General features: G+C 36.0%; 1 protein-coding gene across 2 annotated transcripts in view; it reads left to right on the top strand.

Annotated features, from left to right (window-relative positions):
• Window positions 1–1,181: 1,181 nt before the first annotated feature.
• The window catches only part of sez6b (seizure related 6 homolog b), a 238,284-nt gene continuing 224,166 nt past the window's right edge, over window positions 1,182–15,299 (top strand). For both annotated transcript variants that reach the window (XM_051129430.1, XM_051129431.1), the window contains exon 1: window positions 1,182–1,567. In XM_051129430.1, coding sequence (XP_050985387.1) covers window positions 1,483–1,567 — 85 coding nt within the window. In that variant the 5' untranslated portion in view covers window positions 1,182–1,482. The remainder of the gene's footprint in view (window positions 1,568–15,299) is intronic.

Here is a 15,299-nt window from a genome sequence, read left to right on the forward strand (position 1 = left end):
TCAATATCATAATTTATTTATTTCTGGATATTGCAGTACCACACACACACACATAATTTTATTTACTTATTTTTTTGGGGGTACTGACCCCAAACTTTTCAATAGTACACTATGTGTATATACACTACCAGTCAAAAGTTTCTGAACGGTAAGATAAAGTTTTTTTTTTTTTTAAAGAAGTCTCTTCTGCTCACCAAGCCTGCCCTTATTTCATCCAAAGTACAGCAAAAACAGTAACATTCTGAAATATTTTTACTATTTAAAATAACTGTTTTCTATTTGAATATATTGTATTGTATTGATTTGAAAGCTGAATTTTTAGCATCATTACTTCAGTCACATGATCCTTAAGAAATCATTCTAATATTCTTATTTGCTGCTCAAAAAAAACAAAAAAAAACATTTATTATTATTATTATTATTATTATTATTATTATTATAATTATTATTATTATGTTGAAAACAGCTGAGCAAATTTTTTTCAGGTTCTTTGATGAATAGAAATTTCAGAAAAACAGCATTGATTTGAAATAGAAAGCTTTTTTTAACATTATTTATGTCTTTGTCATTACTTTTGATCAACTTAAACCTTCATTATATTCAAATAGACAGCACTTATTTTAAATAGTAAAATTTCTAAATTTGACTTTGCTTTGGATCAAATAAATGCAGGCTTGGTGAGCAGAAGAGATTTCTTTAAAAATCTTAAAAACTTTTGACTGGTAGTGTATTTTAAAAGTACTCTTACATACTCAAATGTTTTTCTTGTCCCATGAAAATGGACTTTTTTTAAAACATTAATAATATATTATTTTATGTTGATTTTAATTACATTTTTTGTCTTTATGAAATAAAAACAAAACATCTGACAACCTTATTCACCATCTGTTCAACCTCTTAATGTTTTTCCTTTTTTATAATCTGTAGACAGTTGCACAAATGCATTTATTACGCTATGCCCTGCAAAATATATCAATATGACTTTTATTACAGAAAACACGCTTCATATAAAAAAAAGTATTCTCTGTAGGTGTGCACACTAGAGTAAACTGTTTAACCCGAGCCCTTTGATCTTGTGGAGCACAGTCGACCACTTCCTCCTCTCGCCTCAGTCGGCAGTTGAAATGAAATACAAATGGTAATACTCTTGCCATTTAATCGAGGGCACTATTAGATTATGTACGGTACAAACTTTGCGCGAAGCCTGAAGTTGTTCCAGTTGCTGACGCTAGGAGCTGTCCGCGGTGCTGAAACGGCTCGACTCAGTCTGAGAGGTGCTGACAGAAATTGAACATTCTCTGGCTCTCCTCCGTTCACAATTACAAATCTGATCAGAGCTCCCATTCTCGCGAAGCGTCCTCGTTCCTCACAACGCGTGCGGCGGAGGTCTCACGGAACGTTCGCGTCCTGCTCTTCTTTAATTATTCGGAAAGTGTTTTAATACAAGGACATATTCTCTGATAGGAACCCACTGCCGCGAGCATGAACTCGACAAGAAATTACAAACCAAACATGGTCATTCTGATCCTGGCTGTTTATGCTGGCGTGTGGATGGCACGAGGGCAAGGTAAGAATTTAGATTTATAATTCTAAACATTTGATACTTGTTCTGCTGTCCACGCGATTAAGCGGAAGAGGGTACGCGCAGCTCCACAGACCCCGACGGGTAGACCCATTTCTCACTGTATTGTACATTTGTTGGCGGAGAGAGAGAAAAACTCAAGCAGATTTGTGTCGAGGAAGGTTATTTAAGACGTTCCATTAGTAGTACTTTGACTGCACCCAAGCAGAAATGCGTTCTCTCATCATGCATTTCACAACAGATGGACTCTTAAGTCACAAAGTCATCGGCGTAATTGTGATAAAGCACGCACAGGATGAACAGCACCGCGCGTCACAATGTATTTCCTATTTGCTCCACGCTCGTTCATATTTATTTAGAGCATTGTATTATTTTATTCGAGCCAGCGATCTATATGTTTCAGTAGATCTGTGTGTTTGTGTAAGGGCTGTAAGTTGTCACACAACTTAGTACACAAGCCAGATCTTCGGTTATAGATTTATCTGATCAGTGCTTTAAATGTAATCATGTATAACAGAGCTGAAAAGTTTTGTTAGGTTCAACAGGTTTTTAATTTGGGGAAGCTAAGGAACATTATTCACCTTCAGTGATGCTTTCAGAATCCGCATCTTCACTGTAAAATGCATTTTTTTAAAGGGAAAATCCTTTTATAGTTATGTGAGCTTCTTTAAATCTCTTCTAGAGCTATTTTAATTTATTTTGTCTTAGAGCTTAATCACAAAAAAGTGTTAAACTAAAGCATGTTTATGTGGTAACACTACAATTAATTAGTTAACATTAGTTAACTACTTCAGTTAACATGAACTAAGAATAAACAGCATTTATTAACCTGAATGTTAATTTCAACATTTACTAATGCATAATCACAAGTTGTTAACATTAGTTAACAAACTGTGAGCTAACAATGAATGACTATTTTCATTTTTCATTGTTCATTCATGTTAACTAATTGTACCTTATTGTAGTGTTACTGACGATGTTTTAACATTAGATTGGTTTGTTCTAGAATTAACTGTAGGCCTGTTTCATCCAGATTTCTTTTACACCACGCTGTAATTGACATCTTTTGTACAGTTTGCATGTTTCATATCTAACATTCTTGTATTATTTGATATTGATCATTTCACATTAGTTTCTCACAACTTGCATTTGTTTTGAGGATTATATCAGTGCAGAGCTGTTTGAAAGTTCACATTCGTCTTTAAAACATTCATTAAAAATCAAACAATACTTGAAAAATATGTGACCCTGGACCATAAAACCAGTCATAAGGGTAAATTTTTGGAAATTGGGATTTATACATCATGAATAAATAAGCTTTCCATTGATGTATGGCTTGTTAGGATAGGACAATATTTGACAGAGATACAACTATTTAAAAATCTGGAATCTGAGGGTGCAAAAAAATCAAAATATTGAGAAAACTGCCTTTAAAGTTGTCCAAATTAAGTTCCTAGCAATGCATATTACTAATCATAATTATTATTACTAATATACATATTACTAATTACTAATACTTTGATATATATACAGTAGGAATTTTACAAAATATCTTAATGGAACATGATCTTTATTTAATTTCCTAATGATTTTTACCATAAAAGAAAAATCAATAATTTTGACCCATACAATGTAGTTTTGGCTATTGCTACAGATATACCCCAGCGACTTAAGACTGGTTTTGTGGTCCAGGGTCACATATAATACCAAATGCTAGCCATGCCTTTTGCTCACTGAAACCTGCTCCAGAAATTTTCCAGGCACAGTGTATAGTCCATGTTGCAGTTCATTTTCACTCCAGAAAGCTGTTGTACACCACTACCTCAGAGCTCTGTGTTGTTTTTAGCTTTTGTCTGACAATTCCCTTCACTCTTTTTTTTTTTGTCTTACTGTAAAAGCTCTGCGAGCAATACAAGGGATAATCCTGTGTTGTTTGTCAAAAGCTGCTCCATGCAGTTGAGAGAGATGCGCAGCACTCAATTTTCTGTGTATCTTATTCGATGTCATTGCCCTTCAAAAAGTAAGAAAGAACAGGAATTTAATTGCATGCCAACTTAGTCAAATTATATTTTTTAATCTATACACAATTTCCGTCTTGATGCTCTTCCAATTCGAGAATACCTTTACACTTTTACCACTTTTACTCAGCTGTCAGTAGCTGCTGCAGAGACACTTGCGAAGCAATCATCTCACAAACCCCTCATCATTCGGGAAGAATCTTTCATTTGCAAATGCGGTACGTTTCATAGTTTTAGGTGGCAGGATTTAAATTGCGCTTCACAGAGCTTTTCCATCCTCAGACTTCTCTTTGTCTGTCTGTGCTAATTACATTTTGCACTGTATTGATTACATATTGGTGATTCGAACATTGACCTTTTAGCGTTGAGAGGTGTATGAGTCAGTGTTTTCCGATCAGTCACCTTCAGGACGGGTGTGATGAGGCTTCAGGGCTGCGCGCTGAATGGCTCTTACCTTGAAAAGCACTCTGACTAATGCACAGCTCCATCATTCCACGTTGAGCACAGACAGCAGGCTAAAAGCAGGGCCCACCACTCACAAATGGATGATGGGCTATACAAGAAACGCGGGAAGGTCATTGGGTCAATTTGCTCGGGCCCGAGCTGTCCTGCTCTGATAGACGCAGATGTAAATACACATTTAGCGCATGCACACCAGGACACGCACACAGGAGAAGATAAATGTTAATGTGTAAAAAAATATGTGAGTCATGTTACGGATGTTTTGAGCAAGGCGATGGTGCATTAGCAAGTATGAATGTTTTTAAATGAGGTTCACTGGCGTACAGGACACCCCCACGGCTTCCTCATGGCATTGTGAGCAAAAGATATATAGTTAAATTTGTAATCTGCAGCCATTTCTACTACATACAGTAGATGCGTCTAAGCATGTATGTATGAATGTAAATAGGAATATGGTGCTTTTCAGTGCAGGATAAGTGTACATGAAATCAGTGAATATTGATTTGCATGCTCAACCAACAGAAATCAAGTGTGCATGACTGAGCAGTTGGCGTAAAGATGTTGTAGGAACCTTTACCAGCTTTACCAGCTGCTTCCCTGTAATGCAACGTTAAGATTTTAATGGAGCTCCGTTCTAGAATCTCTGCCGTGGAATTGCTTTTCTCATTTAAAGCAGACTTACACTTTGACAGAAATATATTAATCAAAATATTTGAACACGCAATGAAATTGCATAATGAAGATAAAAGAAATAGAGATGCATGATGTATCTGTACCATAGTTTTGAGTAAAATCTACTTATTAACGTTACTTTAAAAAAGACTTTTTTCAAAAGTCCTTCAGAAATCATTCTATTATGCTAATTTATTATCAATGTTGGAAATAGTTGTGCTGCTGAATTCTTTTTAGAAACTGTAATGCTTTTTTTCAGGATTCTTTGATGAATAAAACATTAAAAATAACAGCATTTATTCAAAATAGAAATCTTTTTTAACAATATAAGTCTTTACTATCATTTTTTTAATCAAGATAACACATCCTTGCATATTATTAGTATTAATTTATATTAATTTAACATTAATTTAACTAAGTATTAAGTATTTATTTCTTTAAAAGAAAGAAAAATTACTGACCCCAAACTTTGAACGGTAGTGTATATTGTTAGAAAAGATTTCCATTTTAAATAAATTCTGTTCTTCTGTAAATTCTGTAAATTGCAATAATATTTAACAATATGACTGTTTTTTTTCTGTATTTTTAATCTAATAAATGCAACCCTGATAAGCAGAACTTTTCTTTAACAAACATTAAAAATCTTAAATATTCAAAATATTATAGAATTATATAATTATAAATATATATATATTTTTTTTGTTGGGGGGGGCGCTAATTGGTGTCAGGCAGAATTGTATCATTAAATTGATGCATCCCTAATAAAATTATTATTATTATTGCCCAAAATTACATCAGTATCTCTAACAGTGTTGCTAAAAACTGTTCATGACATCTGTTTGGAAACCAAAAGGCTTATTCGCCGCTGGTTCCCTCTGACATTTCCTTTGAGTACTAGAATATCGAATATTGGTTTACAGTCTTGAGAAAAATATGCTCTGTGGTTGTTAATGTAAAAGTTTGTACAAAATAAACTCATACCTACATGAGTTTTAAAGTTGCTAACATTTTGCTATATACTGGTGAAAAAGAAAACTGTGAAGGATTTACTTTAAAATAATTTTCACTTAGCTACCAAAATTCAAAATCAATTTGAAAGAAACTGGAAGTGTCAGACTGAAATAAATATGAAATTTTGAAGGTAATAGTATTTCAGTTTTGTAAAATATGCTCCAGTATTGTGTTTTATTTACAGCTTAACACTTTTTTTTTCCCACAATGGTTGCCTCATTCATCAAGCATGCAAACTCACATCCTTGTAGTAGCTGTAGTCCTTATTTAGCCACTTGTTAGCAAACACAGTGGCATTAAAATCCACATTTGAGGTATAACTGTAGTGCCGATTGGTCTCAGAGCAGCGCAAGCAACATAGCGCAGCCGTCTGAGCTGCTGTCTGTGCTCAGGCACAGTGTAAGATCAGACATCCCAGGTCTCCACTGAGAGAATAAGAGTGTCAGTGATGGGTCGACTTAAACACGGTGCTAGTCAACCCAACCGAGATCAGCCCTCAAGCAGGGTGAGTGCCACAGCCTGACTCCATTACCTGTGGCACCAGGGGGAGTGTTCGGCCACACTTCCTCTCAACGCAGCTCATCCAGTTCCGATAAGCCATTAGACTCGCACCCTGTCTTTTAGGATCAAGCAATATCACTCAATCAGCAATTTATCAGCGCCCTGTGTCGGCCCAGGCAGTGCTGGAGAAGAAGGATGGAAGGGGGAGTGATTGTCAGCTTGACCTCTTGACCCCTACACGCGCACTTGCTCAGCTGCGGTTCAGCAGGAGCTATGAGGTTGAGCGTCTGCTCTCCTAGTCTTTATTACAACCCTTGATAAATGAGTCGGCCGCCGGGCTGGATGGCCTCCCACGGCCACACTAGCAGACCTGCCACTTCTGTAATGCTGACGAATGGTCAGCTGGGACGGTGCTCAGTAGACAGTACTGCTGGGTGAAATCTGGACGCTGCCAGGGTGCCCCGCCTCCCACCATTAGCACAACTGGCACACATGCACCGTGGTCAGTTCCTATGAGGAGGCAAGGGAGGCACTGCCTCCCTGAAAATTTGATGAGAAAATATTCAAAATATTATGAAAATATAGCATGAAAACATGTATAAAGCACTTGTGATAGCACACGTAATGTAAAACAGAAAAACTGAACCTGATCTCATGATGAAAATATACTTGTGGGAACTTTTTCACGAAATATGCCATGTACATTTCGTGACACATTCGATGTGAAATGTCCACTGAGTGGCGCTAAAAAGTCTTCGTTTTTTTTTTACCACGGAACAGATGGTAAAAAATATGTTTTATGTGACGTTGGTTTTGTATGTGTCACTGCAGTTCGGACTTGAAATGTCAGTTGAGTGGCGCTATAACTCTAATGTGACGTTTTAAAATAAAGTACCATCTTCACTACACCTAAACCTACCAGCTGGTGAACAAAAGTAAATGTAACGTAAAAACGCAATTGCAAGCTTGTTACGCCTGTAAAGCAAAATCGTAACTGTGTACGGAAACAAAGTGCTCACTGTTTTACTGCCTCTGCCTCTAATTTCTGTTGGAAACTGCAGTGATATGCAGTGTTGGGTATGTTATTTTAAAAAAGTAATTAGTAATAGTTACTAGTTACTTTTCAGAAATAGTAACTGAGTTAGTAACTCAGTTACATCATCACAAAAGTAACTAATTACCAGGGAAAGTAACTGTATGCAGTGTTGGGTATGTTACTTTAAAAAAGTAATTAGTAATAGTTACTAGTTACTTCTCAGAAATAGTAACTGGGGTAGTAACTGAGTTACATCATCATAAAAGTAACTAATTACCAGGGAAAGTAACTATTGTGTTACTTAGAAAAATGCTCAAATATGTCAAATAACTTGGATATCCCCAATATTAAATATGTTAAATGAGTAAAACATTGTACACTAATCTACACTATTTTAATGTTGCTGTGGGACAATGTGAGAGGCACCTTCCAGGGGCTAAATATCATGTTATTGGGGTCGCTTCAACCCACGGAAATGAAAAACATCCCACATAAGAATAAGGTATCATTTGAAACTGCAAATGGTCTGCTTTTATTTGTGTACAGTCATAATAACAACAAAGCAGTGTACTATTGTAAAATAAAAAAAAACTAAACGGTGTGCCGTCTAGGTTTCCGTCATCTCTCTTCACAGACATGTAAATAAAACAACCTGGATCTCAGCGAATACCTACTTTACAGACATGAGAAATCTGTAGAAAGCTTGAAACATCACTTTTAAAAGTAAGTCATATCGAAAACAAATATTCTCTGATAAACCAATCTGTATGATACCAATGTAAGCTACAGTTTTTCTCATTTAAACTTATTATCTCTAATGTAATCACGCTCACAGTTGGCTCTGCTTTCAAATGTTAAACATCCACGTGCGGCGGACATGTAGGTAACCTCCATAAACAAACGTGAACATTTGTCAAGTTCATCTCAGCTACTTTTCGTTTCTGGAAGAAGACGCGCTGAGAGGAATAAACCAGAATTTACCTCAGAAGAAGAACGCAACATGATGCGATGCACAGCTTTGCAGGTCCTATGGCTGAGAGAGAGCCTACTCCGATGAGTGAGCTCAATTATAGTTACAGCGAATTTAATTGTCAGTAACGGTAACAGCATTGTAACGGCGGAAACAGTAATTCATTTGATTATTTGTTACTGAAAAAAGTAATGCCGTTAGGAACGCCGTTTCATTATAACGGCGGTATAACATAACTGTTGATATGTACTTATTAATACGTATTTTGTGTTGTGCGAAAAAGTTCCCACAGGTACATTTTCGTGATGAGATCAGGTAGTAGAAACGTCTCTTAAAGAGATAGTTCACCCAAAAATAGAATAAAATTAATAATTACCCTCATGTCGTTCTAAATCTATAAAACCTTTGTTCATCTACAGAACACACATTTTTGATGAAAAGCTTTCTGACCCTGCATAAATAGCAACGCAACTACCACATTATTGCTAAAATAGTCCATGTGACATCAGTGGTTCAACTCTAATTTTATGAAGCTATGAGAATACCTTTTGTGTGCAAAGAAAACAAATATAACAACAGTTTCTTCTCTTCCATGTCAGTCTTCGTCACATACATTGTGGTACTCTCATGGACAGGCGTTGAAGACTGACACGGAAGAAAAGAAGTTGTTGAATAAAGTCATTTTTGTTTTCTTTGTGCACAAAAAATATTCTTGTAGCTTCATAAAACTACGGTTAAACCACTGATGTCACATGGAATATTTTAACAATGTCTCTACTACCTTTCTGGGCCTTGAACGTGATTGTTTCACTGCTGCCTATGCAGGATCAAAAAGCTAAAATACAAAAATATGTTATGGGTTTGGAACGACTTGAGGGTGAGTAATTAATAACAGAATTTTCATTTTTAAGAGAATTGTCCCTTTAAGAGGAGGCAGTGCCTCCATCGTGCTATGGCTGGCCTATTACGCAGTTAATGTGATAAATCATGTCTCTTGTTTTCATGAGTGTTGCACACTGAGTTAAAATAAAGCGTGTGGAAAAACATTGAGGACTTTGCCTCCTTCAGAACACCACAGATACACACACACACAGCTCTTCCTGTATTACGTGACCTGCTCTTACCATCATACAGTAACTAACCCACTTAAACAGCATTTGAAGTTCTTTTGTAGCGGCTACATCTGAACATCTGTGCAGTCGGGATGATCAATGACTTTGTCAGGCTTCCAGAGGCCAGATGGTAAAGATGGAAAAGTAGGGAGTTCAGATGTAGAGATGGGATTGAAATAACGCGATTGGCTTACTGAACTCGTACTATAATGGATCCGGTCTATATATGGATGAGAAGAAGGCATAATGTAGCCCAGGAGCCTGACAGGCTTGAGTCTAATTATAAAACTCACAGTTTTGCAGTCTAGTCTTTATGTTTGCTCTTGACCTGAATATGCCATAGTCTATATCCTTTCCTAATGATTCCCGTGCTGTTTTGTAGTGCAACATTGCACTCGCACACACATGACTTGAAAATGCTGTTGCCCATTTTTGCTGTTTTCTCCATTAGCCCTGATAAAAATGGAAGACCTTGCCGCGGCGCTCTCATCCTTTAACCCACGCTGTATGTATGTTTGTCTTTATGTCCTGTTTTAATCACTGGCCGTGGCAGGAGCGTGGGGTGTAATGGTGCTTTATGTGCTTGTCCTGCCCCCCTCTATAATTTAGCCCGCCCTGATTTATATCACATTCTACGCCATTCTACAAAGCACATTATGGTTTACTATTAAATTCAGTCTTGTCCTTCTCTACAAAATGAATAGGGTGGAAATTGCTGATGAGAGCGTTTTTTATAGATTAAACATCTTATTAAATAAATCCAGAGTCTTATTTATATCTGATTGAATTTACTGTATGGACCACCTCCCCCAGCTTTCATCATACATGCATCTGGTGTTGTGTCAAGGATGGTGAGATTATGTTTATATAGATTAACCGCAAATGGTATGTATTATGAGACAGATGAGGAGTGATGTAAAAGGATATAATCATAGATTACATTTAAATAGAATATCTAGTGTTATTAGATATCATATTAGGTATCAAATATGGTGTCCGACGTGCTTATGCAGAAAGGTCTGTAAAACAGGGCTCCAGACTGACTAAAATGGCCTTTCATCGTGATATCATCTTGTGCATGAACTGTCCAATTTGAGACAAATGACTCCTATGAACCATGAGTCAGTCAAAACATTTATTAAAACATCCTTTAGTTAGCGGTTTGAATCAGACTTGTTTAGTGAATCATTAAGAGGTGTTCACAACTAACACTTTTACCGAGTCTGATTTGTGAAGAACAAATAAATAAAATGATTATGAAACAGCCTTAAGTTAATGGTTTAAATCTGACTAATTTGGTGAATCATGAGGTGTTCACAACTGACTCTTTCACCGAGTCATTTTTATATTATGCCAGATTTGAGGATGAATGACATTTATGAACCAATTATTTTTTTTAATTAGTCCAACAAAACAAAAAGTAACAACAGCAACAACAAAACTGCCTTAAGTAATGATTTAAATCTGCTTAATTTGGTGAATCATGCAGAGTTGTTCACAATGACTCTTTCCATGAGTCGTTTTCAGATTATGTTGATTTATGAACAAATGACTCTAATGAACAAATTATATTTTAATGAGTCAGACAAAAACGTTTCATGAAACAGCTTTTAGTTAGCAGTTTGAATTAGATTTTTATTTTATGTCTTATTTGTGAGCAAATGACCCTTACGAACCAGTTCTTTTTTTAATAATTCATTCAAAAAAAAAAAAAAAAAAAAAAAAAAAAAGATGAAACAGCCTTTAGTTAGTGGTTTAAATCTGACCAATTTGATGAATCATTCAGAAGTATATACAACTGGCTCTTTCATTACGTATTATGTCCGATTTGTGAACAAATTACATTTACGAACCAGTTCTTTTTTAATGAGTCAGTCAGGAAAAAATTATGAAACTGCCTTTAGTTAGTGGTTTAAATCTGACCAGTTTGGTAAATCGTTAAGAGGTGTTCACAGCTGAGTCTGAGTCATTTTCAGATTATGTCATTGATGACTCATTAGCAAATGACTGTATTGAACAAATTATTTTTTAATGAGTCAGACAAAAAAGTTTCATGAAACAGCCTTTAGTTAGCAGTTTGAATTAGATTTTTATATTGTGTCCGATTTCTGAACAAATCACTCTTACGAGCCAGTTCAGTTAGTCAGTCAGTGAGTCAGTTCAAAACAACAACAACAATATATATATACAAAAAAATCAGTTTTTCCTAAAGAGTCAAAAATAAAAAAAAAAGTAAAAAAAGAAAAAAGAGTCAGTCCAAAAAACAAACAAACAAACCCTGCCCCAAACAAATAAAAAAAGAAACATCTTTTAGTAAGTGGTTTAAATCTGACTAATTTGGTGAATCATTCAGATGTGTTTACAACTGACTCTTTTTAGATTCTGCCTGATTTGTGAACAAATGACTCTTACGAACCAGTTCTTTTTAACGAGTCAGTCAAAAATAAATAAATATATAAATAAATAAAAGAAATAAATAAATAAAAGAAAAAGAAGTATGAAACAGCCTTAAATTAATGGTTTAAATCTGACTGAATTGTGGAATCATGCAGAGGTGTTCACAACTGACTCTTTTGCTGAGTCATTTTAGATTCTGCCTGATTTGTGAGCAAATGACTCTTACAAACCAGTTCTTTTTAATGAGTCAGTCAAAAATAAATAAATATATAAATAAATAAAAGAAATACATAAAAGAAAAAGAAGTATGAAACAGCCTTAAATTAGTGGTTTAAATCTGACTGAATTGTGGAATCATGCAGAGGTGTTCACAACTGACTCTTTTGCTGAGTCATTTTTATATTATGTTCGATTTGTGAACAAATGGCTCTTAAGAATTAGTTCTATTTTAATGTCAGTCAATCAATCAGTCGATAAATAAATAAATAAATAAATGAAACAGGCTCTAGTTAGTGGTCTAAATCTGACCAATTTGGTGAATCATTCAGAGGTGTTCACAACTGACTCTTCCACTGAGTCGTTTTTATATTATGTCCAATTCATGGACAAATGACTCTAGTGAACAAATGATTTTTGGAGTCAGACAAAAAAGTTTCATGAAACAGCCTTTAGTTAGCAGTTTGAATCAGACTCATTTAGTGAATCATTGAGACTTGTTCACAACTGACTCTTTCACTGAGTCATTTTTGAATTTTGAAATGTATATATGACTGTAATATGGTAATTGACTGTTGATATGGTAATCTGTAAATAAAAATAAATATACAACAGGGTTGTATAAATTAATAATAGTGTTGGTCATATTTTTAATAAAAAAAACAAAACAAAATATCAATTTATTGATATGTAAGATCCAGTTTTTTAAATAATAATTTTCACGAGCAAACAGAAAAACAGAAGTGATTCTGTAATATGGCTTCTAAATGTTTACTACTTTAAGGAGCCAATGGCTCCATAGTCATTTATTTTTTTCAGTCTAGACTCCTATAAAATATATATTGCGGACACGTACAGAGACTTCAGTTTGTGTAATATTTGGTATTTCCTCTATATTTGAAAAGTGACCTTTGAGTGTGTTTGGGCTTTAGACGTAAAATATGTCTTTACTGCCGTTCCAAAACCTCGCTGAAGGGCCCCTAAATGTTTTGAGCCGCTGATAAACGACAAACTCCCTCTATCCCCCCCATCACCCCCACCTCCGCCTGTCTCTTCTGCCGAGGAAAAGCAATTTGCTCTTGGTGATCCGATGCAATCAGTTGTGCTTCATGGCTTTCGAAAAAAGTCTGAAAAAAAGAGAAAATAAACAGAAGGGAGAGCAAAAAAAAAACTTGCGAGAGAGGGACATCACTATTAATTAAACCGCACGCTCCCGAGTTCTGATGATCATGAGCAGGAACTGCAAATATTCAACACCTGTTTTTTGATTACCAGTGATTAACCTATTGCAGTGCGCCTCAGACTCTCATCAAGAGCCATTCAGTGCATGAAGACCCTCCTTAAACCCTCTTTTCCGCAGCGCTTGCGTGAAAATGAGTGTTATTGTGCCTGCGCGTCTGCCCCTCCTTCAGGACAGAAGTTGTGAATCAGGCTTTGACAGTTTCCAGGTGCCGAGGCGTTGGTAAAGCTTTATCACGCTCTCTCTCTCTTTCTTTCCCTCTGCCGTAACAGTCTCTGAGGCACGTCTGACGCTTCCACAGCCTTGTGAAGTGTGTATCCCAATCGCTTTTTTCCCCAGCGCCGCTTCTCTCGGGTTGTGTTCGTTCACTTCACAAGCCCTTTTGCGTTTTGCCATGTGTATATATGCCTTTCCCCCTTTTGCGCCTGCTCCTCATCTCGCTCAAGAGCTTGTCTGATGCGCTAAACATCTGCGGCGCTCAAAAGCACCTGCGTGCCCGCTCAGCCTCTGTATTCTGACAAGCTTCCACTTTGTTTGAACTCCACTATTTTTTTATTTAACTGTATATCATTAAACCGACAGCTCACGTCGTCACATGATTCCTCCTCTCCAGCGGGGCAGGTTATGAATGGCCACCTCCCCATCTGCGGCAGTCTTGATAGCAGGCAGAACGCCATCTCCTTGTCAATACTGCTTTTCAGAGCCGGTCCCTGCTGTCCCTTCATTTAGATTTCTTCGCTTGTCCACCAAGACGCACAGCTGGGGCTCCACCAATGCCGCTGGTGACGCCTGTAAGTGGGCTGTGGGACATTAGCGGGACGCTATTAATGTGTAACTCCACAATAAAGGCTTTCAACCCACTTGAGGGGAGGAAGGAGAGCTTGTGGATTTTCATTACAAATCAATGGGCCAATCTCCCACGCCATCGGCTGGTGTCCACCACTCTATTTTTCTGCCCATCTCTGCTTGGCGTATGCTGGTAATATATATCACTCATAAATTTTAGTTCTTTACTGCTATGCTTTATATTAGCTGTATTGATGGACAGACTGATTCGGATCTGTGAGACACCGATTGACCCAAACCTCTGCTTCACCTTTGCCTACTTTGAAAGAATACACTTAAAGGCATAGATTACCCAAAAATGTAAATTCTGTAATTGTTTACTCAAGTTGTTCCAAAGCTGTACACTATAAAAAACAATTTGTTGAGTCAACTTAAAATGTGACCATGGACCAGACCAAAACCAGTCATAAGAGCAAATTTTCTGAAATTGAGATTTGAACGTCATCTGAAAGTTGTATAAATACGCTTTCCATTAATGTATCGTTTGTTATGATAGGACAATATTTGACAAAGATACAACTATTTGAAAATCTGGAATCTGAGGGTGCAAAAAATCAAAATATTGAGAAATCAATGCATATTACTAATCAGAAATTAAGTTTTGATATATTGATAGTAGAAAATGTACAAAATATCTTCATGGAACATGATCTTTACTTAATATCCTAATCGTTTTTGGCATAAAAGAAAAATCGATAATTTTGACCCATACAGTGTATTTTTGGCTTTTGCTACAAATATTCCTGTGTGGTTTTGTGGTCCAGGGTCACAAATAATTTGTTACCTGGCTGCCTTAAAATTTTAAGTTCACTCAACTCAAAAAGTTTAGTCAACTTGAAATGCTAAGTTGTGCTAAGTGACAGCTTGGATTTTTGAGTTGATTCAACTTAAAATTTTAAGGCAGCTGGGTAACTTACCCAGCTTTTAGGTTTAAGAAACCAATTTCTTTGTTAAGTCAACTCAAATATGCAAGTTGTCACTTAGTACAACAACATTTCAAGATTATTTTAAGTTGACTCAACAAATTGTATTTTTTTTTAAGATATATTGAAGAATGTTGGTTACCAAACAATTGCTGATAGCCATTGACTTTCATAGTCAGTGTCGGGAAGGGTACTTTGGAAATGTAATAGGTTGCACTTTACCCTGTTGAAAATGTAGTGTAACTATTTCAATTACTGTATTAATGTAACTGATTACATTTGATTATTTTTCTAAATTGTTCAACTGTTAATC

This window comes from Labeo rohita, chromosome 15, assembly GCF_022985175.1.
Source record: "Labeo rohita strain BAU-BD-2019 chromosome 15, IGBB_LRoh.1.0, whole genome shotgun sequence".
NCBI lineage: Eukaryota > Metazoa > Chordata > Actinopteri > Cypriniformes > Cyprinidae > Labeo > Labeo rohita.